Below are 27,525 nucleotides of genomic sequence, written 5' to 3' on the forward strand. Positions count from 1 at the left end.
CACAACATAGATGAATTTTGTGCATTACATGGAGTTCATGCTAATTGAGATCGAATTCATGGAGCTCAAGATCCATCTACATCATTTTCTTTATCAATTTAGAATTTCAAACATTCATCAAACTATAATACTAGTTTTTCAACAATGACAAAATATTCCAATCAACACCTACAATCATCTATCCATCATTGATTCTAGAACTATGCACACCTATCCCTTTATTTAATTATAAAGCATACTTCAATTTCAATTATCTATGCTAGCTCAATTATTAAATAATTATTTTTATTTATCTGTTTAATTTGGATTTATACAAAATGACATTTTCCTTATAATTAAAACTAGATAATAATCTTAATATCCATAAAATATTTTAAAAAAATATACAATTGATTTTTTTTTTAAAGTTATACATAAATATAACTTCTCACACATATTACTCAACTCATCATATCTAACAACCTTTCATATATTTATTATAAAATATAAATTACACTTATTAAAAAAATATAGTTCATATAAAAATGTGTTTGCCAAATAGCATTCCTCCACATGCTATTGTTAAAATAAAAACAAACAACATATATGCTTATCTCTATCTCTTTATCCCTCTATAGAGTGCCACATATATCTCCATTTCTCCTTCTTCATCTATTCATCTCATCTCTCTCCCCCTATTCTTATATACTTATCTATCTCTTTATCTCTTTCTCTCTATCTCCCTCTACTTCTTCCTCTCTATTTGTCAATCTCTTTATTAATATCTCTCTATTTTTATCTTTTTCTCTATCTCAATCTTCCTCTCCTCCTCTTTCTTCATTTTTACTTTTATCTAGACTAACCACACTAGTGACAAGTACTTATCACTAGTTATATTCCTTAAAGATAGATATACTAATATTAAGATATATTTAAAATTTAACATCTACTATAAATGCAAGTGATAGTTAGATATAATTTAATAATTATTTTTCTCAACCATCATTAAAAATGCTCCCAAAATCGTCGAGAAACGCCAGATTAAGTTGGATGACTTAGCATCTGAAAAGATAATTTCTACGTGAAATACCTACTGTCTTAAATCCAGTGATGAGGCTTTTGTTTTATAGAAACAGAGTTTACAGAGAAGTATAAATCTAAAGCAGTTAAAAACGTGAGTTCGGAAGCCCTAATTCTTCTGAAAATATTACCGTAAAACAAGGAAGAAGCTCGAACTCTTATGGACAGAATTTTTTTAATTTTTTATGGTTTAGGTAGTATTTCCAATTATCCATTCATTTTATTTTAGTAGTGCTTTAAAAATTAAGCAAGCCAAGAGTTGCAGTGATGGCGAGCCCGATGGGGGGCGCGGCAAACCCAATCAACACAACCGCAGCTGCACAATCTACATCCTTGCAGCGCCTTTACCATGTCGAGAAGGTTTTATTCTCAACGCTCACACTCTTCATTTAATTGTATCATCTGGTTTTAAGCCTAGGGTTAGAGTAGTTTGATTTGGTTTCATTCGATTTTATGTGGCAGAGGATAGTGCATGCCTTAGAGTTAGCAGGCGGCGTGATGGAAGAGCTAGCAAATGCCTCAGGACCCAAGATGGACGGCATCAATGCTAATTGCCGTGAGTTTATGCAGTCTATTAAGGTATGAGTTTTCTCCTTCAAAAAGATTTCTTTTGGTATAGGTTTAATATATCCCTTTGATAGGTTCTTCCCAATCATTGGTTAGGCTCTTATAAAATGCAGTGTATTCCTTGGTGATCTCTTCTGTCTTTCTCATATTGATAAACTTTTGCTTGTTAACAAGATTCTATTCATGGGATGCTTCCTAGTCTTTCTTCTTTTCTTGTCTGAAACTACCTTCTTTACAGTCTTGTTGGTCCATAGAGAAATTGGGTAGCTTATGAACTCTGAATTTGTTTTAGTCAGGTCCTTCAAAAGCCTCTCTTCAAGATAGTCCAATTTATCATCCTTGAGGCAAAGAGTGACTTTTGTTCCTCTATCAAGTGCTTTACCAGATGTATCTATTGTCACAGTAAATGTTCCACTAGCCTGAGACTGCCTACGAGTCATGATTGCCTTTGAACTTTTGTCAAGAAAAACAATTTGTATAAATCCTAAACAGATGTCACTGGAACCTTATGCATATGCTGCAAACCACTATAACAAGTCAATCTTAATAGCAATAAACTTAACAAATTCTGCGAAAGACCCTAGAAAATTTTGGAATTTTGTTCAGATGTTTCAAAGCCTTTTCTGCAACTTGCTGAGAATTATAATGGCCATAACAGAAGGCATCAACCAATGCTGTGTGTAGGTTAGAATCAGTAGAAATCGCGTGAGCAAAATCACTACTGCAGAATATGTTTTCAACAGTCCATACTACCTGCTGCCTGAGCACCTTTGTTTTATGTTTGTGTAGAATATCTGATAAAGGTTGTATCATATATGCTTGATCCAAAATCTGGACCTCACGTTCTACATTGACTGAATCACTCACAAGAGTACATATTTTTTTTTTGATCAGTAATTGGTTCCTTGTATTGATTATCAAAAATTTACAATGTCTGTTTCATGCAAGCATAATGAAAACAAATAACCAAAAAAAACCCATAAACCTGTATCTCCTAGCCCTCGCCACCTAGAAACTATATGCCATTCTTTACAAAATGGGCTTGAAGCCCTTTTCCAAAACTCAGTATCAGCATAGTAACATTACTTATCAAATTTAGGAGCTCGGCACCTGCACCGCAATTCCTTTCCCACGGTCCTCTGTCGCCACAGCTCCCGCCTTCTCACCAGATTCCTGGCTCTACTTCTCCACAGTTGAGGAAGTGACGCCCTTCAGGAGTCATCATTGTTTCGCACCATAAGAGCCCATAGGCCTGCCGCACTTCCTTTTAGGAGGAGAAGCCTCCTTTGCTTGTTCCTAGTTCTCATGCCTCGACAACCACTTTACCACCTCAGCTCGCACCATTTGAGCTTCCTTGGACTTAAAGAAGTCCTTTATGCTTTTTAACCCGATTTGAGCAGAAGCCTGCCTAACCTACTTGTTGCCATTGGCACTCCGAATGAGGAAGGGCCTTAAAGGTGAAAATATTTGCCTACATGTAGCCGATCTCCTCCAGGACACACAAATCCTTCACCTTGATGAGCCATACCAATTAGGTTCGCTAAACCCTAGCACAAAGCTTCCTTCACACAATTGTACATGAGCTAGAAAACAGAGTCACTCGTCTCAATCTCTAAGCACCAGGCCATGAAGAGGGATGCAATATCGATATTGGTTTGATATTTTTATTGGGCATTTAGATATTCATCCCCTAGAACAATTTTCACCCTACTCAAGAACGTTTGGTCTGCAATCTTGAAAATGTGAGTCAGATGTTCATCGGGAATCCTTCACCAGAAGGCTACCATGGGTTTGGTGGTCTACAAGGAGAAATTCGCCTGCATATTGCCACCTTCCTTCAAGCACAGGAGTAGATATGCTTTCTTCACACAGACGATACTTTGCTTAGCTTGGCGCCTTAACTCATTTTAATGCACCGTCCGCCCACATCAGTTTTTAAAAGCTGCCACCAACCTATCATCTGCCAAGCAATAAGTTCAGCTTGAATGCCCATTAGCCACCTCTTCGCTGTGTGAGTACGAACAAACCGTTGCAATTATAAACTTGCCCTTTCACATGTAGCAAATCTATCAACTTGCAATTTTCCTACCAGAGACATCACTTCCGCCATCCACAAACAATTGGAACTCCATGGCTGCGCTTTTATCTAACCTCCACCTCATCCAATTTGTGCCAACTACGTACTTCAATCCTGCTTCGGACTTCCCCCGTAGTTGTGTCGCACGAGGTAGGAGTCATGTCAATATTTTAAGCCCCATCATAGCCGCCCAAGCATGACTATCTATTAATGTGATCTTTTTCTCAAGATCTTTCCATCAACTTCATTTATTATTGCTTTCACCAACTCTAACTGACCTCCACATCCCTTAACGAATGCTTATGGCCATTCAAATTTGAATTTGTCACTAACTTAAGCCCACGTCATGCGACGCTTCGAGGGCCATGTCAGACCACTTTACTTCTCCAATTTGAAGGGAGAATGCCATGTTGGCTTGAGTGTCCGCATCGGTATTTCCCTCCCTTAGCACATGGGATATTTTAAATTTATTAAAGCTCTGTAACAGTCTCTTTATAATCTGTATGACTTTATCAATTTTCCAATTATCTGCATACCCTATTGAAATTGCATTCACAATAATCTATGAATCCCCTTCAAGGTGAAGGGTTATTCACGGCCAACTTTTTTGCCATACAGAAAGCTAGGAAGGCTGCATATACTTCTGCTTCATTATTAGAGCCCCAGCCTAGCCCTTGACTGCAGCTAGCTATGATTCTACCCTTGCAATCCCTTGCCACACAGCCTGCACCAGTTGGTCCCAGGTTCCCCTTTGCAGCACCGTCGAAATTCACCTTGATCCAATCTTGATCTGGTGGTATCCATTTTGTTATCGTAGCTTCACCATACAAAGGATGAACCCTTTTAGGCCCATTAACAGGCCACAAGAGTACATATTGCTGCAAGAGATGTTTCAACAATAGATACATTTGTTGATGTATGTAGCTAGGTCGGAGCTCTTCTAGGGCTGACCTAGCACACTTAGCGTGTATGTGGCCCTGCTGGCTTTAGAAGGCATAAATAACTTCTGTATTAGCCGAGCCCTAAGTGGGCGGTATATGTAACTTGTGATCATCTCTCAGTTGTATTTTAATTATGACCTATCCCTCTTGGCGCCAAAGTTGACAAGGCCGACTTAAGTGAATTGGGATGCTAGCGGCACATATATATGCAAAGCCAATATCATTGTTCAAACACATCATTCACACAGCGATTGTATTCTCCATTCAGCGAATTCATCTAAGATTAACAGCAGAACTTAGCAAGTTATTCTTGAAGACAGTCGACACCATTTTCTGACAGCAATCATCATTGGAAGGACAGCGAACATCATTTAGTGGTAGTGAACTATCCCTGAAGGCAGCGAACCTCATCCTAGGATCAGCGAACTTCACCTCAGTGACTGCAACCCTGCTTGTGACAGCAACATCATATGTATTGCAGATAAGTTCATCATTGCAGTTTGCCCTAGGTTGAAGATATTATACTACTGTGCATAGTTTGCTGATTGCTTCAAGTGTTGAAGCTCATTGTAAAGATATATTTGATTATTGCTAATAAGATCTGAGAATTGTTGCTGGGTTTTTCACCTCCAAGAGGGAGGTTTTCGCAGGATATACTTGGTGTTTATTGTGTACATTGATTTGGTTCTGTCATTTCTGATTATTTTTGCTACAGTCTGATCCTAAATTAACAACATTTACATGATCAAGCCATGCTACCAACTTAGTTATTGCCTTTGCTTCAAGGAGGCAAAAGATATTTTTGGATGAGCAAATTTCATGATGAACTGGGCAAAGACCAGGCAGCTTAGGTGGCAGAAATAGGCAATCATAAAAGCCACCTTTAAAAATTCTGGAAATTCTGACAAAGTATTGGAATGGGCAGAGAGGTTTTCAGTTGCAATGGCAGATATTTTTGTACTTCATCAAGGTCATTTGTTTGAAGTAAATCCATAAACAAAGATTCTAAATTATATTGCTTAGCAAGAGCAAGGGCTGCTTCATCATCGAGAATAAGTGTAAATCTTGCTTAGATGCCAATTATTGGAAGGTGGTTTGCCTCAAGTTTCATCATTTATTGGAAGATCTGCCAACAAGATTACTGAAGCTGCATGTTCTTCTGTTAAACCATTTGTTCTGATTAGAGTGCTACGGTGGCCAGTAGTTACATGCAAACCATTTGCAAGTTCCTTGTTCATATAAAGGTGGAGATGTTAAACTAGTTTCATTGATGCAACTTGCAGATCTTTTGTGGTGCTTCAATAGATTGGATGATATTTATGATAGCTCCACTAATGGCAATGACTACGTCAAGAATAGCTTCTGAAGAGCTGGACAGACCATTGAGCTTTTGAAATGGCTTTGCTTGTATTGCAGGCACATCATTACTAATTAGATGCAGCAAATTATGAATAATAGTCTGAAACAAGTATGTGTCCATCAGCATAATTGGAACTGATTCATATTCAAAATTATAGCAAATGACATCTGCAGAGTTTCTCCAGAGATTTCCTTCATCTTTATTGGCAGTCAATTTACACACATAGTAAAGTGGTCCTTGATAAGAAGTGGAAGAATATGAGTTTCAATTAGTTTTTGGCCCAAGATAGGTAAACCAGGAGGTGGACCAAGTCAGAAATTTCCATATCTGAAACCATATTGTGAACCGAACCTTGCCTTAATCTGTCAGAGATTACCTCTACTCGTGAATCCAATTGCAAATCCAGTCCACCCCATCCTTCTGCACACTTTACGCCTGCCTCAGATGGTGCTACCTCGGATGCAGGGTCGTCTGATGTATCCTTACTCTGAATATGCAATATGACCCCATGGATTCCAGGTCAAATCATTTGTTCCTGCTTCTATCACTGCATCTTCAGGCTTATGGTGCTGCATTCCTGCTAGATTACCATGGATATTCCACTGATTTCATGAGCTTCTTCTCTGTCAACACCCTTGGTGAAGTATACCTCTGTCTTCAGAAAGGGGAAACCAACCCCATCCCATTCCCATGCATCATTGTATCTGATAATTTTTTTTAAATGGTTTACCCTGGTTTTGCTTTGATCTCCTGCTTGATTTGATAGAGTCAGAAGAAATCTGTAATGTCCCCTTTTGGGAGGACACTAAATCTTGTCCACTATACTTGTAGAATTAGTGCAGTTTATGTATTTTCAGTCTGCTGTGGTAATTTGGACAGATTCAATTTGATGCTGTTTCCCTCTTTGAAGGCTGAACTCTGCTCTCTTGGATGAGTTCTATTGCTGAATGGTTCGATCTGTATTTGATTGCTGAAGGTTCTTTTCTCTCTTAGGAGAATTTTTGTTAATTGTATTGATTTCCACCATTGATTTATAAGTCTTCAATGCTTGGAATGAATTCTCGTTTATGCTTTATTGTTGGAAGGGTCACCACTTTTCATTGTTGCCCTTGAGAATAATATAGTATTCCTCAAATTGATCTCCCCTTTTTATCTCCTCCTCAATTGTAAACTTCACCCCTTTATATCCTTCAATGTGAGGGAGAGTCACACCTCTTCGTGATGGTCACAACCTTTCACAGTTACTACCCTCCGAAAGGGTCACAACCCTTCATCATTGCTGCCCCTTTGGAAGAGTCACTTCCTTATCTTTTTCCCATTAATGCTTCCTTAACCCCTTTGCTCCCTTCTTTCTTCCTTCATCTCTTTATTTCACCAAATGAAGTTCTCTTCTCTCTCTTTTATATCTCATGTTTGAGGGAGTCACAATATTTCATTTCATGCCTTTTGACCATTCATTAAACTTAACTAAATTTAAATTATACTAAATTTTATTATTATTCTTTTATATTTTAATTTGATTATTATTATTTATTAATAAATCCTATTTCAACAAGGGAACATTACAAAATCGTCTGACCTTGGTCGCTAGTCATGGAAATGACATTACCCTGCCCATGTTTTTTTAGGATATGACTGTTGGTAGTTGCTATTAAATGTTGAAGAGAGTTCCAAATAGGATTGAGACCAAAGATCTATTCTAACTGCCTTGACCTTTGCTAGTTCCAGATTACTCAAAATCAAGGCACGTATTCGAACAATTACTTGGGCCATTGCTTTTAAAGCTATCCATAAAATGGTAAACCTGGTTTATCTACTCATTAGCTAGAAGGAACTGAGCTTTTCTGAACAGATGCCTCTGCTAAGACATGACATCCAAATAAATTGAAGATTGTTGCATGGGTGTCTAACAGATTCCATATACTATTCCTGTTAATAAATTATCTGAATTCATGCAGTCTGAGAAACATATGCAAGAGCGCTGCATACTCGCAAATTGCTCCTTGGCTTAGCAACTCAATGATATCATGATTGAACTAAAGATGACATGATACCCATTAAGTGACACCGGAAACATTGAGAATTTGTTTACCACTAAATGGCTTGGCACTTTTGACAAGACTTCATTCACCAGATGCCTATCGTTGGCAACTCAGTATCAGTTGCAAATTCACATGTCCAATGCTATCAGAGCAAGGTTTTACAAAGATCATGAACCAAATTACATCAACATAAAGATAAGCAAGTGCAGAGATAGACAAATTAGGTTACTGCCCAGCTTAGCTTTCGTTGTTTGGTAGTACAGCATTGATCTGAAAAGCCACCGATGGACAGTAGCATCTTGCAATGGAAAGTGCAAAACAGTATACACCCAACCAGCAACATTTCTAGACCCTTCCTAAATTCTGCTGATAGATGGATGCTCACTGACAATCAATTCTGAACAAGTATAGAAGAAGACCCTTTCTGAGATAATGCTGCAGGATTTTGCTTCTGCATTTTGCCAACCTTTTTACATACGTGATCCAATGTGCCAATAAAGTCCAACACAATCACTAAAATGCATAGAGGGTGTGCTTCCTCCTTTACTTCATTTCCATGAAAAAAATTTAGTTATGTCCTTCACAGGCACAAAAAACTCCCTTTTCTTCACTTTATAGTTTATACTTGACTAATCTCCTCCTCTGCCTGTTGCGGAAACAATGTCATCAATTGATTGAAGTTTCCTTGTTGCATGGAATTTGCCACTTTATGACTTGCAAACTCTTTTCACAAAAAGGACGGCAACTTGTTAAGCTATGTAACAAGTTTTAATTTTTGACACAAAACTAATTGCTGTAAAAAGTATTGATAATCAGACGCAAAAGGTGATTAAATTCAGCCGGCAAATATCTGAACATTTCCACTCAAACTTAAAAATTTAAAATTGTACCCATGAAGATGAATCAGGTGGTTCTCAATGCCAATAATGTTGGTGTTTTGCAATACTATTTGTACGCTGGGGTTAAAAGGAACTCTGATTTTTGTTCCCTGTTGTACCAGCTTAAAAGAAACTCATTAGCAGTCCCTGGCCCGTGGAATCAAACCCCACACCTATTTTGTTTAACAAATCAGGAGTAAAAACTCATGTTGTCAATGAAGTATGCACCCTTTTTGAGTCACCAACTCAACTACCTATTGAAACATGGGATGGTCTCATAGAGTTTGGGCTTTGATAGTTGAGACCAACCTCCAGAGAGGGCTGGTTCCTTGCTTCAATCACCTAAACTGGACTAACTACTGCTGCATATTGGGAGAACTTTGGCAAACAAAGGAAATTCAAAGTTTACAGAAATCTGCCTCTTGTACTTTTTAGCTATAGAATGAGCAATTTCTTGGCAGTCAACACAAATTGGAGGATCTTAAAGAAACAAAATTGAAAGATTTGCTCCAAACTCTAATATACTTCAAGCCTAAATGTACCGAATTGCCCTAATGTTAATTGTTGAAGTTTAATAACAAGAACCCTCTTCCATACGGAACCTCCACTCTGCAATCTTCATTTCTCCATAGAAAAACACCACGATATGGACTGATTTGGAGGGCCAAAAATAAACAGGTGCTGTTTAGCTGTTATGATTTGGAGGGCTTGCTAAATTGCTTCCTGCATTACAGAGACAAGTCTGTGCCTGACAGAGTCCAGCAAGCATATTTGGAGACATGGACTTGAGATTGCTGCTAAACCCATTTATCGTTCATTGGTAAAATGCATTTTCCCTTGCTCTAATCTGTAGTGCCTCTTCCTTGTGGCCTCCATAATTCCAGCTTACTGTCTCCTTATCAGCCTCTTGTCCATTGTTTGCTTGTGGTTTGGTCTTATTTTCTTTACTCTTCTGTTCTGGTTCACTGATAGCAATGTACAATTCCCTTTGTTTGTGAATGCGATTGGTGAACTTAAGGCATAAGGTGTTTGTAGCTTTGGTTTTGCAATGCCTTTGTATCATTGCAGTCATCCTTTGACTAGAGGCTGTTAAGGAATCTAGATCAGAGATAGAGAAAACAATAGTCTAATACTATATAGTAAGAACAGACTTTTGATGAGATCACTGATATGAATATATTGACCACCAATGTATGTATATAATTCTGTCAATTAATCTTTTATGAATATCATCGACTGCTTGCTGGATCATGAAATTGCCACTGTTATTGATGTCATGCCCAGCAAGTGTCGATGTCGTTGTATATGCATAGAGGTGAAAGGTCATGTCCACGTAGGGGCATGACTTCTACGTGGCTTATGCCACGTAGAGTCATGACCCTACGTGAACATGACTCTTCATATGCTTTTAGTCACCGTTATGGTTATTAGTTATGCATCAACACATTTACGGTGCTCGATACTATCGGGTTTAATAATACTTCGACTTCAACTGTCATCGGATAATGCAACAATGACAGTTACTATATATATATTTCAACTTCAACAGTCATTGGGTTTAATCTGCCGTAGGCAATTGGTAACATGTTAATGTTACTTAAGTTGGAAGAAACAAAAATGGGGGGGGGGGGCAGGCTCAGACTGGAACCCTATAAAGTTGATGATTTTAAAGCTAAGCCGGTGGTGTGGTTTGTCTATTCGGAGGGCAGCATTGATAAATTCATGGAAAGCATGAAGGGGAACAATGAAAGACTTTCCAAGCAATTTGTGAATTCCTGGGAAGACTAGAGAGTTACCATGGGGGGTCTCTTTCAAAATTAATGAAGAGGTTATTGCACAGGCGACGGGTCTTTCTATGGAGGGGAGAAAATGGAAAAAGCAGAGCTGTATTGCGAATACCACCAGCCTGAACCAGTTCTTCCGTGATGGCGAAAACCCAGTGAAGAGGGCAGGAGGATTCAACCGAGAGGAGCTCCCTTCTCCGTGGGATGAGGTCTGTTACATTGTGATGAAATACTTCACGCTGGAGGGAAGGTATGGTATCTTCTATTACTACGATCTCCCTTTCCTTAACCATTTGAGAAATAAGGACTATATTTCCATTCCGTTTTTCTTGCTGCATTCTCTGGATGCTAATGCCAAAGATATTGCCGAGGCCAAGAAAAAGGATAAAGATTTCCCCATCCTTCACCAGGGCCTCATCCTTCGCCTTTACAACTTCCACTTCGCCCTCTGCCTACCCCGTTCTATCTTTGTCCAGAATGTGACTAATACCAGTCCTTCGGCCTACCCTACTGCTAAACATAATGCTAGCCCCCCCTCGGCTCTCGGAAATTTGCTCTTGTAGCAAGAAAAATAAAAAACACTCCACTGAAGAGGTCAGAACCCCCAAGAAAGTCAGAATCCAGGAGATTGATTCTGACATGGAAATCACTAACGAGGCCAACACCCCCCGTCGCTCAAGCAGACTGGCCTCTAAACCCTCGGAAAAACCTCTGAGAGACCCCTCCTCCTCGCATGACATTGGGAACTCAAGCCCAATTGATAATGTGGTTCTGTTCCACCCTAACCCGACCCCACACTCTGTCAGTTCCACCCATGCATCCAAAAGCCCCACAACTTCAAAGAGCCCGGAGCCTGCAAATTCCCCCTCCCCGACTTTCAGCCTGGAAAAATTGATGGTTGTGGAGGAGGCGAGTAGCATAAAAGACGAGGATGACAACAACTTGGCGGAACTGGGGAAAAAAGTGGAGGCCCTATTTGATAATGTGTAGGATATCACCAGCAGACTGGAGGCGGTGGAAACCAAAATGCATGATGTTTCTAAATTAGCGTTGAATGTGATGCGCTGTTCGGCTACCACTCTATGCTTCATGCAGGAAAGTGCTTCCAAAGGTAAAGGCAAGGATGATGAAGACTACAAGGCCCTGTTCAAATTCCTCACCAAGGAATGGGCAAGAAAGCTCCTCCCCAAGAGGAGCCATGGGAAAAAGAAATGATTTGTCTCTATGCTGTGGAAGGCTGGTTTTTTGTCTACTCTTGGTAGCCTGCGGGCGGATAGCATTAGCCTATGTTTTTATTTGAACTTCTATGTTTATTGCCTTGCGTGGCATATGTCTAAAACTTTGTTTAATACTGCTTTACATCTGCTAAACTTACGTAGAATGATCATAGTTTTTGATAGAGGTAAAGGGATGTAACTCTGCTGTTAATATGCGGACAGTGGTTCTGCCACTGTTTTCCTTGTTGTTCCTATGGGTCAGCCCCCTTGTTTTTCGGCTGCTTCTAATATCAAAAACATATATATATATATATATATATATATATATATATATATATATATATATATAATGAGGCTACATCCTTAACACTCCCTCTTAGCAAAAGAGGATTGAATTTCATAATTAAGTTTAAGGAACAACATTCTAGATATTTATATTTATTTGGCATGATCATATACATTCACTCAGTAATGCTTACTAGTGAAATACTTCATATCTCAGAGAGATATGGATTATCTGATATCCAGTACTTTGGGACAACAACTACATGAAGTCTTATCAGATAACAACCTTGATCCTAGTGACAACTGTAAAATTGTCATTATCACAAATGCAATAATTTTAGTATCATGACATCCGGCACATTCCGGGACAGCAAATTAATGTAGTCAATCATGATATGATTGTTATCATAATTTCCGACACATTTCGGAACAACACTTAACGACAACAAATCAATAACTCAACATAACAAATTTAGTATCAAGATTTCCGGCACATTCCGGGACAGCAACTTAATGTAGTCAATCTTGATAACAGATCAGGCTATTGTGGAGGTTGTCACCCTACAATAGCGATCTTACACATACATCACATGAAAGATCGTCACCTTTCATGACATAACACATACATGCAATATTGCATCCAAGATATTCATGAATATATCAAATTACATAAGATTAAGATTCAATATCAGAAATTTCATTTATAATTTAGTAATACCAAGTTTACCTCTAAAGTACTCCACTTTCAACTTTGCAAGAGGTTTGGTGAATATGTCGGCACTTTGCTCTTCAGTGCTGATGTAGGTCAATTCGATAACATCTTTGTCTACCATATCTCTTATGTAATGGTAAGGGATTTCTATATGCTTGGATCGATTATGAAAAATTGGATTTACAGAAAGTTTGATGCAGCTTTGATTATCACAGTGAATCACAGTGGGGTTCAGGGGCTTCCCAAATAGTCCAACTAGCAATTTCCTTAACCACATTGCTTCACGAGCTCCCATGGAGGCAGCCATATATTCGGCTTTAGTGGAACTCTGAGCAACTGCTGACTCTTTTTTGCTAAACCAGGATATCATCGCCAATCCAAGACTAAAACAACACCTTGTTGTACTTTTACGATCAATGGAACTGCCTGCCTAGTCGGAATCAGAATACCGTTGGAGTTGTATCTCAACATTTTTATACTTTAGGCCAAGTCCAATAGTACCACACAAGTATCTCAGAATATGCTTAGCAGCCATTAGGCGAATCTTCTAGGGTTTGCACATGAAATGACTTAACACATTAGTAGCGTAACAAATATCTGGGCGAGTGTTTACCAGGTACATAAGAGATCCAATAATTTGTCTATAGTATGTAGGATCTGTAGGTTCTGAATCTACTGCTTCACTTTTGAGCTTATGAAGATTTGTTTCCATTGGAATGGATAAAGGTTTACAATCTATCATACCAAATTTGGTCAGGATATCATTGTTGTATTTTCCTTGATTTAGGAAAATATAATTCTCTTTTTGCCATACTTCTAGACCCAGAAAATAGTGCAGTAAACCTAGATCCTTCATATCGAATTCAGCCACAAGATCTTGTTTGCATTTTGCAATGAGATGATCTTCTCCTGTTATCAACAAGTCATCAACATAGAGAACAAGTATTATCATGTCACCATCTGATATTTTGAAGTATATGTTAGAATCTGCTTCATTTTTGGAATATCCTGGCTTGGAGAGATAACTATCTATCCTTTCGTACCATGCCCTGGGAGCTTGCTTAAGGCCGTAGAGAGCTTTTTTCAGTCTACACACACAGAGATTTCTATCATGTGTAGCAAAGCCTTCAGGTTGTTCTATATATACTTCTTCCTCAATAACACCATTCAAAAATGCGGTCTTTACATCCATTTGATGTATCTTCCATCCTTTGGACGGTGCAATGGCAATAATGGTTCTTACAAAAGTATATCGGGCAACTGGAGCAAATGTCTCTTTGTAATCAATTCTAGCCTTTTGAGAAAACCCCCTGGCAATGAATCTGGCTTTGTGTTTTTCAATACTATCATCTGGTGCATATTTGATTTTGAATAACCACTTTGAAGAGACAACTGATTTGTCTTTTGGTCTAGGTACAATGTCCCAGACATCATTTTTTAAGATCGATTGGTATTCCTCAATCATTGCATCTTTCCAAGCTTGACATGTTAAAGCCTCTTCAACATTTGATGGTTCAGATTTTGTAAGCTCGGTCATGAGTGCAACATAGCATGATTGACTTCTTGTTTTCTTATTCTCTTTTAAGATTTCATTAGGTTCCACATTATTTTCTTCAATCATCTTTCTTGCCCATAGTGGTCTTTTCTTGTTGTTAGGATTTTCAACATTCTCAAAATTAGATGATTGAAGTTCATGATTTTCTATGCTATTCTCCCTCTGATTCTCAATTGTAAGATTTTCATCTGATTCTGTGGTTAGATCATCTTCTGCACTTAGAGAGAGTTTATAAGCAGCATCTTCTTCAAATTTGACATCTCTATTGATTTCAATAGATCTTCGTCCTGGAATATAGACTCTGTATCCTTTAGTGGTTTCATTGTAGCCAATAAATATGCCTTTCTTCCCGGAGGGTTCTAGTTTGGTTCTCTTTTCTTTAGGAACGAGAATATACATGTGACAACCAAAGATTCTTAGATGGCTTAAATCTGGTTTATTCCCTGTAAAGGCTTCTTTAGGTGTTATATTCTCTAAGATTGAATGAGGGCATTTGTTTTGAATGTACACAACTGCATTTGAGGCTTCAGCCCAGAATGAGATATGTAGATTTTGATCATGCATCATGGCTTTAGCGGCTTCGATGATGGTTCTGTTTTTCCTTTCTGCAACTTCATTCTGTTGAAGATTATAAGGTACTGTACACTCCCTCTTAATCCCAACAGAAATGCAGAATTTTTAAAAATTTTAAGAGATATATTCACCTGCATTATCTGATCTTAGAGTCTTTATTTTCTTACCAGTTTGATTTTCCACTAAGGCTTTAAATTCTTTGAATTTCAATAACACTTCATTTGATTCTTTGAGTTTTATGAAATAGATCCAAGTTTTCCTAGAGTAATCATCAACAAATATCACGTAATACAAAAATCCCCCTAGTGATGGTAATGACATTGGACCACACAAATCAGTGTGGACAAGTTTTAGTACAACTTTTGATTTGTGTTCACTTTTGGGAAAGGACCCTTTTGAGTTCTTCCCTAGAGCACATCCTTTACAAGTTCCAACATGATCAGATTTTAGATTGGGTAATCCTGTGGTGATCTTTTCTATAGAAGGTAGGGCACTAAATCGAAGATGTCCTAATCTTCTATGCCAAATTTTATTAGAATTTGATACTTCATGATTTAGTGCTTGTTTTTGAGTATTACATAGTTTGTATAAACTACCATCTCTAGATCCTATAGGAATAGCATTCTTTATGTTAGAATTTTTAGGCCAGAGTAGAACTTTATCTTCATGGAAGGTGACACGATATCCTTGATCAGCTAGTCTTGAAATAGAGACCAAATTCCTTTTGATACCTAGTACAAAAAGAACATCTTTCAATTGTAATGTAACTCCTGTTCTTAATTGAATTGAGTAGGTCTCAATTCCTTTCACTGGATAGGTAGAATTGTCTCCTATTGTAACTTCTTCAGTTGAGTGCCCTCTAAAGGTTTCGAATTGATCTCTAAATCCGGTTATGTGTTGTGATGCTCCACTATCGATTATCCACATATGTTTGTTTGAGTTTAGTTCGCTTGATAAGGTAAGAATAATAGAGGATTCTCTACTTCCTTGACTTCAGCTATGGTTGCTTGGGCTTTCTTTCTTTCTGGGCAGAACTTGTGAGTGTGTCCAAATTCATCACACCTGTAGCATTGAATCTTGGAGAAGTCTCTGCTTTTGTGATTATTTCCTCTCTTCCGTTTGAACTTCCTTTTCTTCCCTTTGTTGCTTGTGTTAGCATGTAGTGCTTGAATTTCTCCCTCTTTGTTTGGACCCATCCCTCTTGTAATTAGTCGAGATTCTTCTTGAGTGCAATCATTCTTGAGTTGATCGAATTTCGGTAGTGTCGGTCGAGCACTAATGCCTTGAATAAAGGATTCCCAACTGGATGGTAATCCCTTAAGTGTTATTAGATATAGCTCCATATCATCTACATTATTTCCAATAGTTGACAATTGTTCTTTCAACTTTGAAATCCTCATGAAATAGGATGTGATTGTTTCTCCTTTGTTCATGTAGATATGCATTAATTGCTGTTTTAAAGTGAGCAATCTGTTTGCATTATTTATTTCATATGAATTTTGAATAGTCTTGAACATATCATAAGCTGTAGTTAGTTTTGATATGGTTGGAAGAATGTGATCTTTAACAACATCAATTATTATTTTCTTAGCCTTGTTGTTGTGTTTTTTCCAGGTTGTTTTCTTTGGTTCGTCTTCGAGCATCTTTGTATCTTCTTCTATGTATTCATCTAGTTTGAGTTCTTGAAGAATTGCTATTATTCGAATTCTCCATGAGACAAAGTTGGATGCGCCTTCGAGTCTATCCTCCACTCTAACACTGCTCACCATGATTGTCCTTCCTTTGATTCTAAATGCAAGTCTGAATTTTAATTAAAAATGTCACTATCTTTTATTTATTTCTCTACCAACTTGGCTCTGATACCATGTTGAGACATGGACCAGCTAGGACTCGAACCTAGGACCTTCCATACGCTGCTGGAGTGCTCTACCACTGAGCTACTGGCCCCTCTTGGACCAGTCCATCATCGGTCCGGGTGTGGCTTATTTCCAACACCAACATGTTAAGGATGTAGCCTCATTCGGATTGAAGCAAGCAATATATATATATCTATACATATTTATCACATTATATATATTGATTGATAGTAACATTAACATGTTACTGATTGCCTATGGCAGATTAAACCCAATGACTGTTGAAGTCGAAATATATATATATATATATATATATAGTGACTGTCATTGTTGCATTATCCGATGACAGTTGAAGTCGAAGTATTATTAAACCCGATAGTATCGAGCACCGTAAATGTGTTGATGCATAACTAATAACCATAATGGTGACTAAAAACATACGAAGAGTCATGTTCACGTAGGGTCATGACTCTACGTGGCATAAGCCACGTAAAAGTCATGCCCCTATGTGGACATGACCTTTCACCTCTATACATATACAACGACATCGACACTTGCTGGGCATGACATCAATAACAGTGGCAATTTCATGATCCAACAAGCAGTCGATGATATTCTTAAAAGATTAATTGACAGAATTATATACATACATCGGTGGACAATATATTCATATCAGTGATCTCATCAAAAGTCTGTTCTTACTATATAGTATTAGACTATTGTTTTCTCTATCTCTGATCTAGATTCCTTAACATGGTATCAGAGCCAGGTCCAGGCTAGGAGCCCCAAGCACACGAGAGGTGTGGCTTAAGGGGGGGTGTTGGTGTTGGAAATAAGCCACACCTGGACCGACGATGGACTGGTCCAAGAGGGGCCTGTAGCTCAGTGGTAGAGCACTCCAGCAGCGTATGGAAGGTCCTAGGTTCGAGTCCTAGCTGGTCCATGTCTCAACAGAGGCTTCCGAACTTCTTACTTCAATTCCTTGAGGAAAAAAGCAACCGCTCTGTTGTCATCTGATAAGGTTCTAAGATCATTTACGGCTTTTCATTTTTCTATTTTTGGCAGAAGCAACATAATACTATTTCAACCTTGTATGGGAATTTGGCATTGGTCAATGGGATTTGCTCTCATTTTTGAATCAATGCTATTATTGCCAACATCTGTGCCTTCAGCCTATGCATATCAAGAATCTTATTTTGTATAGTTGTCCTTGACATAAACTAATTAATCTAGAAAAATACTGATGACAAGGAGCATCTGTAAGCTCAGAGGCCTAGCTACAAACTGGATAATCACTGCAAGAATCACTGTTCCGTTGGATAGGTGGACATGTAGAATGTTGGGTTGCTTGAGAATCTTGACAATTTATAGATTTCATATTTGCCAAGACTTAGAACACTTTGTTTCTCACTATCCTTCTTTTGACTTATTCTCAAGACTCTTGATCTTTATTGGGCATTGTTAATACCTCTATAAAATGTCCATAGTTTGACTGTCCCATAGTCTCCTTTCAACATTGTATACACCTACTTCATCATTTGAAGATCCTTGTCATCTGTCACTTGACAGTGACCATGGCTGTTAAATACTGTTCTCACTATTATATTATCTTTCACTCCATAAAGACTATCATACTATCTCAGCCTTTGAAGACTCAATTGACATGTTCATTGTATATGGACAATAGTTTGCTGTCCTATCTGTTAAATTTTATGATCAGATTAGATAGACAGTAAATCAAACATAAATGCACAGAATATATCCTGGGAAAACCTTCCTCTAGAAGGTGAAAAACCCAGCAATGAATGTCTCTGATTATATTTATCAAATATGGATATGATTTTACAAAGTTGCTTCACTTCTTGAAGCTATATGAATAAGTCAATTCACTCTAGACTGCTGTGATATAATCCAAACTCCTGTAGGATTCACGGACTGCCGAAGGATGAATTATGATCTTCAATCTGACTAGAATGTATTAAGTAATCTGCAGATGAAGGAGGTCGATCTGCTGTAGGATGAATTCGATCCACTGAAGAATTTGTTTGGTCTGCCAATTCGGTCTGCTATATATTGTGTTCAATCTGCTGATTGTATCCGATCTGCTAATTGTATATATTGAATCGCTGTGATGGAAGTGTGAGGAGGATCGAACTATATACCCATATCGAACAGCACGACTTCTCCAAAGTCGGCTCTTCTCAATCATCACGTCTCTCCTCAATGCTAACCAACACGTCTCTTCATTAGGGGGAGTTAGGTTTTAGTTATATTAATGAACCGCTTCATTAATTCGCCAATATAAATCAAGGGTCGGTATTATAGGATTTGAATTATATATTAAATGTGTAAGGCCGATTAAGCCATTCACACATTTGATGGCAAGTCGGCCCTGTAGGATCCGACCGATGCTATACAACAACACTACCACCATGAATAAGCAGATTGTGCATTATTACTATCACTTGAAAACTCCTTTCTACACTTACTACAGACCTCCAGTTTTTATGCTTTATCAGATGCAAAAGCAAAGGTTTCGTTGGTGATTCGATGCTCCATGATTTCCTATTGCTCCATAAATTTGTTTGTAAACCTTCACATAAATGTTCTGCTCACTGTTGCTTGAATGTAGGAATTGGTCTTCTAAGATTCTTATTTTCCAAGCATTGTCCATTTAGTCTTGAAATATAGGCACTATCCTCCTTGAGAGTACTGTTACTAATTTTTTGACTGTCACGTAGACTGCCACCACATGTGGGACTACTACCATGCACCATCTCCTTTGTCTTCAACAATCTCTTTTGCTTTGTACCCAACTCTTATGAAGGCATCAAATCTTGTTCTAACCTTTACTCTGTCACACATAGTTCCTTGCTTTTCTTTTCATTTTGTTCCTTTGATCATCCCTACTGTAATAAGCTACCTGCAAGGGTTTTTAATAAGGGCGGGCTTGTCTACTTCAGGTCTTCTACCATCATGCCTATTCATCATATATGTGACTTCCTCATGTTGACTTGGCCTCTTTGTATTATTTAGTTCAATGACATCTTGAAACACATATTGTGCTCAATGTATTTTCATTTCCTCTTGTAGTCGTAGAAAAGAAAAAGCACATTTTGCTGTTGTAACTTTGTGATTTTTGTCACAAAGTCTGTCACTGTTATGCTGATTACTATTTTCACCACTTGGCCTTTTAGTATCTATTTGACACCATACATTTCTGTTTTGCTGGGACTGCTCATGATGCATATTGCATCACTTGTTCTGCCATTCCTTCTTTCCCAAGACTGACAATAATGTTTGTATCTTTTTGCCTTCCATGAACTGATATTTGTTCATAAACTGTTCTATCTCTCTTTTAATAAGACCATTACTTGACTTTATCAAAACTATGATGTCCCCTTTCGGGAAGACACTAAATCTTGCCCAATATAATTGTAGAATTATTGCAGGTTATCTATTTTCAGTCTGCTGTGGTAATTTGGACAGATTCAATTCAATGTTGTTTCCTTCATTAAATGCACAAGTCTGCTGTTTATATCAATCTGATCCGCTGCCTATACTCAGATATATATATATGTGTGTATGAGAATCCTGTCTATTCCATCAGGTCTGATTCTCTGGTTATTGATTTAATATTTCCTCTTCTTTTCCTCTGATGCCAGCTTTATTATTGTTTGCAGATTTGTATTTGTGTTCTGATCTCTTTGATAAATGTTCATATTATTCTTCCAGATTTTCTTATAATTCTGATTTAGGTCTGCTTCTAATTCTGCTTTTAATGCTTCAGATATTTTGTTCTATTCCATGGATCCTTCCTTCTTAAATGAAAACTTCTCCACTTTATATCCTCCAATGTGAGGGAGAGTCACACCTCTTCATTATGGATGCCCTTTTGGCAAGAGACACACCCTTTCACCATTAGCACCCTTTGGAAGAGTGCAACTCTTCATTATTTCTGCCCTTTTGAAAGGGTCACAACCTTTCACTATCAGATCTGCACTTCTTATTTAAATCAGTTTTTCACTTGTGATTCCCAAATTATTCTCCTCAAATGAGGCTCTCTTCTCCCTTTTATATCTCATGTTTGAGGGAGTCACAACTTTTCATTTCATGTCTTTGACTATTCATTAACTTAATTTAATTTTAATTATATTTAATATTATTCTTTTATATTTTATTTTTATTATTATCATTTACCATTAAATTGTATTTCAAAGTGGGGACATTACAAAAACTCTGATTTTTGCCCAGCGATTAGGAAGAAGAACAAGATTACAAGTGCGAAGCACAAGAAAAACTTTTGAACAATAGCATCCTCTTATGATGATAATCAGAGACTTCATTGAAATTAGTATCTAAGCTTCATTTAACACTCATGAATGCTTCAACAATTATCAAATGTTTGATAACACAAAGTGTATTTCAAGGAATTAATGAGTACCTGGCAGAAAATGTGAAGAAAATGGATAAGTGCTGCAACATGGTATTCATGGAGAGAAAAATCTTTTGAACTCCTTTCAATATGTCATACAATGTGCCAACTCTCCTTCTCAACCTGCAGCATGGAGAGCTTTCCCCACGGACCTCTTCAACATGCTACAACCATGCCTCCTTGTGTGCAATGTGCCATTCAACTGCAAGCAACCTGTAGCGTCTCCCTCTGCAACATGATTAATTTTCTTCAATGCAAAACTGAAAACCCTAAAGTTTCTCACGCTTGTCTTTCCCTCATTTCTTCTTAGCGCATATGGAGATGATGAAAGATGACATTAATTCTTTGTCTTCAAATTAAATTGCCTGGGATTAAAGCTTTAACATTTACGGAATTCCCTAAGACTTACTTTAGAAAGCTTATTAAATCCAACGTGAAATAAGCTAACAGTACTCATTCATGGTGCCCTTTAACATTATTCTAGCACTGCCCTCTAGCACAATGCTGCCCTTCATCATCCTTGTATGCCACCTCAACATAATCCTTGTGGTTTTGACTTCCTTATCATGAATCTTTTTGGCCTTGCTCACTGATATATATGGGTTTCCTTGAACCGTTTCACATCAAGCAATTGTGCATCATATTTACACTACTGTCCTCTTTACAAGTCTGTCATTTTAGCTTCTAAAAAGTCATCAAACTATCATGATTATTGGTGGTTTTCCCTCAAAAGTTGTCCTTGCCATCAAACTCTCTTCTCAGCTTGCTTATAATTGTCTTCTTTGGCTTCTATTACCCCGAGTCATGACTGAAACAGTCATGCATGATGTTGTGCCTTCTTGTCATCATCATAGAATAGCAAGCTATCCTCATTCCTTCATTGTCATTAAGGTTTTTCTAGGTAACGGTTTCAAGCAAGATTTTCATGATTACCCCATCTATGATTTCAACATACTTTGATCATTGCATGTTCTCCATTATCCTAGTCCAAAGGAATCTCTTATGACTAGCATTATAGATTTGAACACCTTTCATCAGTCACATGACTGTGACATGCTCTTTTGGTGCCAACATGAATGTTCGCTGACTGTCACCATCATTTGTTCATAGGCCAAACTGCCTCCATCTATCATTGTTTATTACTTTGCTCACTGTCATCCCTACTTTGGACAACACTGCACTGATGATAATAATAAAATCTGGCTCTTAAGAGTTATGTCAGAAGCACTTCTTGCTGCATCAGTTGCATCTGCAACAGCAATTTGTATATTGGCCCTTTTTTTTTATGCGGGTGCATCATTATCACCATCACCAATCATTCCACATATATGCTTTTGGGCCTGCAATTGCTTCACAATTTCATACTTATGCTCTGGAAAAACACCAGCAAAGCCATCAGCCCTTTCTATTAAATCATCAGCTGGTAAAGCTGCAATTGATTCATCCTTATCCTGCCCCAGCAATGATGATGATGGATACATGTTTATACCCATATCCAGCTGCTGGCCTGTCTCTCTGACAGTAGCCAACTGATCACCTGGAATCATTTTCACATTCACACTATGATTAAGAGCCCTTTGGATAGTTTCAGTGCTGTCATGATGTGGAGGATCAACAAGAGGCATCAGTCCAAAAAAAAGCCAGGGTCCTCCAGGACTATCCTTCTTGCCCTCTGGAACTTTCTGATAGGCAACTGCAAGAGATCAAAGCCCATGTTCAGCATACTTGTCAATAACTGTATGAACATGTCACTCAATATCTGACTTGTTATGTGCAAGTTTGAGAATCTGTTCCGGTGCACCTTTACTGACACAATGCATTTTTTCATCTGCGTCAATTAAAGTAAGAGAAGTCCTCTTGTTAGTGGGATTAAAGGGAAGGAAATGCACTTCTTGAATGCCTGCCTGAGCCTCCTTAGTATTAAAGTGAAGGAAATGGACTTCTTGAATGCCTGCCCGAGCTTTCTTGATAACAGCATGCAGCTTTGAGACTATTATTGAACATCAAATGAAAGGCTGTCTTTAAACTCCTTTTCCCACTGAGATCCATTTCAGAAACCGCTATCCTCTTTATCTTGACCTGGTACTGATTTGTTCATCATGCATTTTGATGGGTTTTGTGTATACTTGACAATAACCAGTTCAAGGGCCTGTGATGTTATCTTTTTAAGCATTCTCACCTATGCTTGGTATCTTTGTTCCGTGCCTTCAAACCTTAAATGCTGTCAAAAGAAACTCTCTAGAGGATATGCAATCCCTTTATCAATGAGTATTTAAATATTTCAATAGACTCATCTGTATATTTTCTTAGGAAAAGGCCAAAGAGTCTGATCAACAACATGAAAATCTAGGGCCTTTACAACAGCAAACAATGTTCTTTTAGATTTTATGGTCAGCATATAAATCACTTTAATCAAGGCTTTCATGAGACGAAGAATACCTGGTAAGTATCCAGAAAACTCTCTATCTTTCACACGGTGTGCCATGACTTCTTCATGGTTTTGCAACATGCCCTAATAGAGAAGCGACACAGCATCCATGTTTTGAATGAAAGACCTTTTCAACAACTAACAACAGAAAACCCTAAAAATCTTCTAAAAAAATGACTCCTTCAAAGCAAAATTTCCTTTCACAAAGCATGTGTGAGATTTTGGCAAGTTTGAGGTATATGGAACATGAAGAAAAATGACTTATTTGACCTTTTGGTCATGCATATGCTCTTGTAACGTGGATGACCATGTGGTTTAGCTTTTGCAACATGGGCTTTGGGGTTAATAAGGTTTTAAATTACTTTTGACCAGGCTAAGGTGCTGGAAGCATTATTAAGTGCTCAAAACATTTTAACAAACAAGACATTTTATCAAACTTTTACTCTTGAAGAATATTTCAAACTCCCTAATGAATATTGAGGCTAATGGGCGAGTGAGGCTAACGACTCCTTTGTCCCCATAGGGCCTTGGGAATAGCAGTTTGTGGCCTCACAAAAGAGATGTTATAAATGTATCTTTGAGCCCATGTCCTTGAGAGTCATTGTAGGGCATTTCTGGTGGCCTCACTGTGAGAAAGAGATCCTTGTCTACATCTAGTGGAACTTTGGCATTCTCTAAGCTTCTGATATTCGTGGAGAAGTCATTTGCAGTTTGAGAGTCATTGAAAGCAAGAAGGAATGCCATGATTAGGTCATCTGTATATGTTTGTAGAATGCTCTAGAGATACCATCAAGGAAGGGGGGGCTCCACAAACATGTGGCTGCAACTTATTGGAAACAAAAACACAAAACTAAACAAAAGATAAAAATGAGCCAAATTGAACACAAAAACAAACTATTTACAAGGGAAAGGAGAAAAGGGAGCAGAATTAAATTTGACTGTTTATGGGCTAAGTGAAATAAGAGCCTTTCCAGGACAAATTTTTGGCAACATGAGGACAGCTTTTGCAAGGACATGATCAACAACAATAGCATGATTTCCATTGCATCCATAGGAAAGACACGAGGCATGGGTGGGAAAACAAATATGGATTTAAATCTTTGACTTTCACTATCAAGGGTACAACTACTACTCGCTTCTAGTATATAATGCATAGCACACTCATTTCCTTCATGAATGTAAAGGGTGTATGTTTCAAATTGACATTTGGGATTTGAACAATATGAGACATATCTTGAAAATTTTAATTTGCTGGCATTTTCTACTGTGACTGGTTGAACCAAATCTTCTTCAAATGCCTCTAAAGGTGAGAACTTGGAATCAACATCTCATGGTGTTAAAAATTGTCCGACACCACTTCATGCTCTCTTTTACTTGGCTTCTCCTTGATAATCTCTTCATGCTTGGGTTTAGCATTATCAACTATCTCTTTTGTTTAGCACTTTGTTTTTCTGGCTTGGACATCTCCATAGAAATATTTTAAGAACTGAACCTTTCTTCGATCATACATCAATGATTGGATTTTCCTTGAAGGTGGGTAAAGAGGAAGATACATGCCTCAATCTTATTGCTTGTGAGAATACAATCAGCCAGCACTTCAGGCCATTTCATCAGTATTTTTTGGTGTTCATATTAAATAGAGCCGCCAACCTCCACCCTAGGGGAGATATTTTTATATATCTAAGAATTGAATGCACAAAGCACTTCAATTCTTAGCAGAGTCACCAAAAACTGTTAGTAACATTTTGTCGCTGTGTTTCAAACACTCACACAGTGGGCAGCAACATAAACTTGGAACATTGGAGAAATCACCATGGAATGAGTGATCCTCCTTTTTGTTTGAGATAGGCATCTCCCTCCCATGATGGATTTTTTGGTACTTCTAACTAGAAAGTACAAAGGAAGCAGAAAGGAAAAAGAATGATAGAAAATAGAAGGAATTGGAACAAGAGGAGGAAGACAAGAATCTCATTTGGATTAAACACACAAGACCATTTGGGTAACTCAAAAAATATCAAAATGAATGGAAATTCCTTCTCGTATAGAAATGGGAATAGAAGCAGTAGCATAACAGGAACAAGAAATTATCTAAAACCACTAAGTCTCCATATGAACCTCAATGCATTTATATATGACACACAATCCATTCATTAGATTTTACGATACAAAGCCTGTAAAGGCTAGATATTACACATCAATCAAATAAAGGATTTTAATTAAGTTCACGCACAGTACTACGGAAGACCCACTTTTATTAACTTGACCAAAGTGACTCACCTAATGCACTGATAATATATCATTAAAAGTGTATGCATGACTTTTCACTGAGAGATTTGAATTGATCCATAAATGAATTAATTCAAATCATTTTATGACTACACCTAAATTAATTGATTTAAAAGAATTAATATAATTTAACTGTGTAAAATCAGTAATGATATATTTGATCTAGTTGAGGGAGTCTATCATTAATTAATTTAAAAGAATTAATATAATTTAATTGTGTAAAATCATTAATGATATATTTGAACTAGTTTAAGGAGTCTACCATGGCTAGTTCACTGGTCAATCAATTTTATTTTATTATCATTTGGTTGCAATAGTCCCTCTTGGCAATTTTGGATTTCCTTATAGATTTAAGGCAAAATTTTCTTAATGGACTTTTTAAAAGGATAACAAAACATTGGAGGCAACACTTAAAAAGTGATCATTTCGACAGTCAATAATGATGTGTTACATAAATTTCTTGAATTAACCGTGCAACTTTTTTCTTCAACAACGTTACAGATCATACTTCAAGATCCATCATTAGGATAAAATAGATAGAGAAGAACACTGTTACAACTTACAGGTGCCTCCCATTTCCATTACACAACCTTTTGAAACATGCATTGTTCACTAATCACCTTCTATCTGAAATGAGGTGATCCCTCAATGGGCGGCAATTTGAATGTCCAATTCCAAAGTATGTGCCTAAGCATCGTTATTTGTTCTATTGTTCAGTTTCACGGAGGCTGTCACACAAAGAGTGGACAGTCTCTAATTACAAAGTTGGTTCTTGAGGGCTTCTAATTTCCTCAAGGCCTTTTCATAGTTTCATTTGAGAAAGCCAATGGTGGGGGATTCCACCTGGTGTAATTCCGTAACAGAAGGGAAGATTGAGCTCTGATTGACCCATGAATGGGTCAAATGCTTTTCAATGTTTTGAATGGATCTCCAGATGTCTTGTCTAGCCTCTTTTTTAAGTACTAGTGTCTGCAGATCCAAGTCTTTTCACAAATGGAGGTTTGACCAATGCAAGTTAATTTGCTGAGAACAGAATCTTTAAATGCTTGACCTGCAGTAAATTTGATCAAATGTAGAATTTTGATGTTAATCATATGCTGTAAATAAATATATAAAGCAAGGCTTTGGTTGTGCTGTGACTCTTGCTTGGTTCTTGCATTTTCTGCTAGCAAGACCTAATCAAGCAGCTCCCAATTCTTGGACCCTTTACTTTCAGAGTGCTGAGTAGTGATAACCTATTTGATTTGAACATTTTAGCTGTTATAGCTTCAATTATTACACTGATACACTCGTGTTGCAGCTCTCTGAATCTCCAGAGTCTATCCAGATAGTCTCATCTCCAGCTTCTTCCTCTGATCCCAAACTGTGATGTTTGAAGTCTCTTGTGTACCTTAACCTTCCATCAATCTGCTTCCATGGGGTCTTTTCTAATGTTCCTTACTGATTTAATCTTTTCATAGGTTAATTCCG

The 27,525-nt window shown here is 37.6% G+C and overlaps 1 protein-coding gene across 6 annotated transcripts in view; it reads left to right on the forward strand.

Moving 5' to 3' along the window:
- Positions 1-960: 960 nt before the first annotated feature.
- The window catches only part of LOC131078926 (mediator of RNA polymerase II transcription subunit 11), a 28,777-nt gene continuing 2,212 nt past the window's right edge, over positions 961-27,525 (forward strand). For 3 of the 6 annotated variants that reach the window (XM_058016776.2, XM_058016775.2, XM_058016774.2), the window contains exons 1-2: positions 966-1,419; positions 1,522-1,638. In XM_058016776.2, the coding sequence (XP_057872759.1) occupies positions 1,327-1,419; positions 1,522-1,638 (210 nt within the window). In that variant the 5' untranslated portion in view covers positions 966-1,326. Of the gene's footprint in view, positions 1,420-1,521; positions 1,639-27,525 lie in introns of all 6 variants that reach the window. The other 3 variants (XM_058016773.2, XM_058016777.2, XM_058016771.2) reach the window with 3 other exon arrangements.

Source organism: Cryptomeria japonica, chromosome 2 (genome assembly GCF_030272615.1).
Source record: "Cryptomeria japonica chromosome 2, Sugi_1.0, whole genome shotgun sequence".
NCBI lineage: Eukaryota > Viridiplantae > Streptophyta > Pinopsida > Cupressales > Cupressaceae > Cryptomeria > Cryptomeria japonica.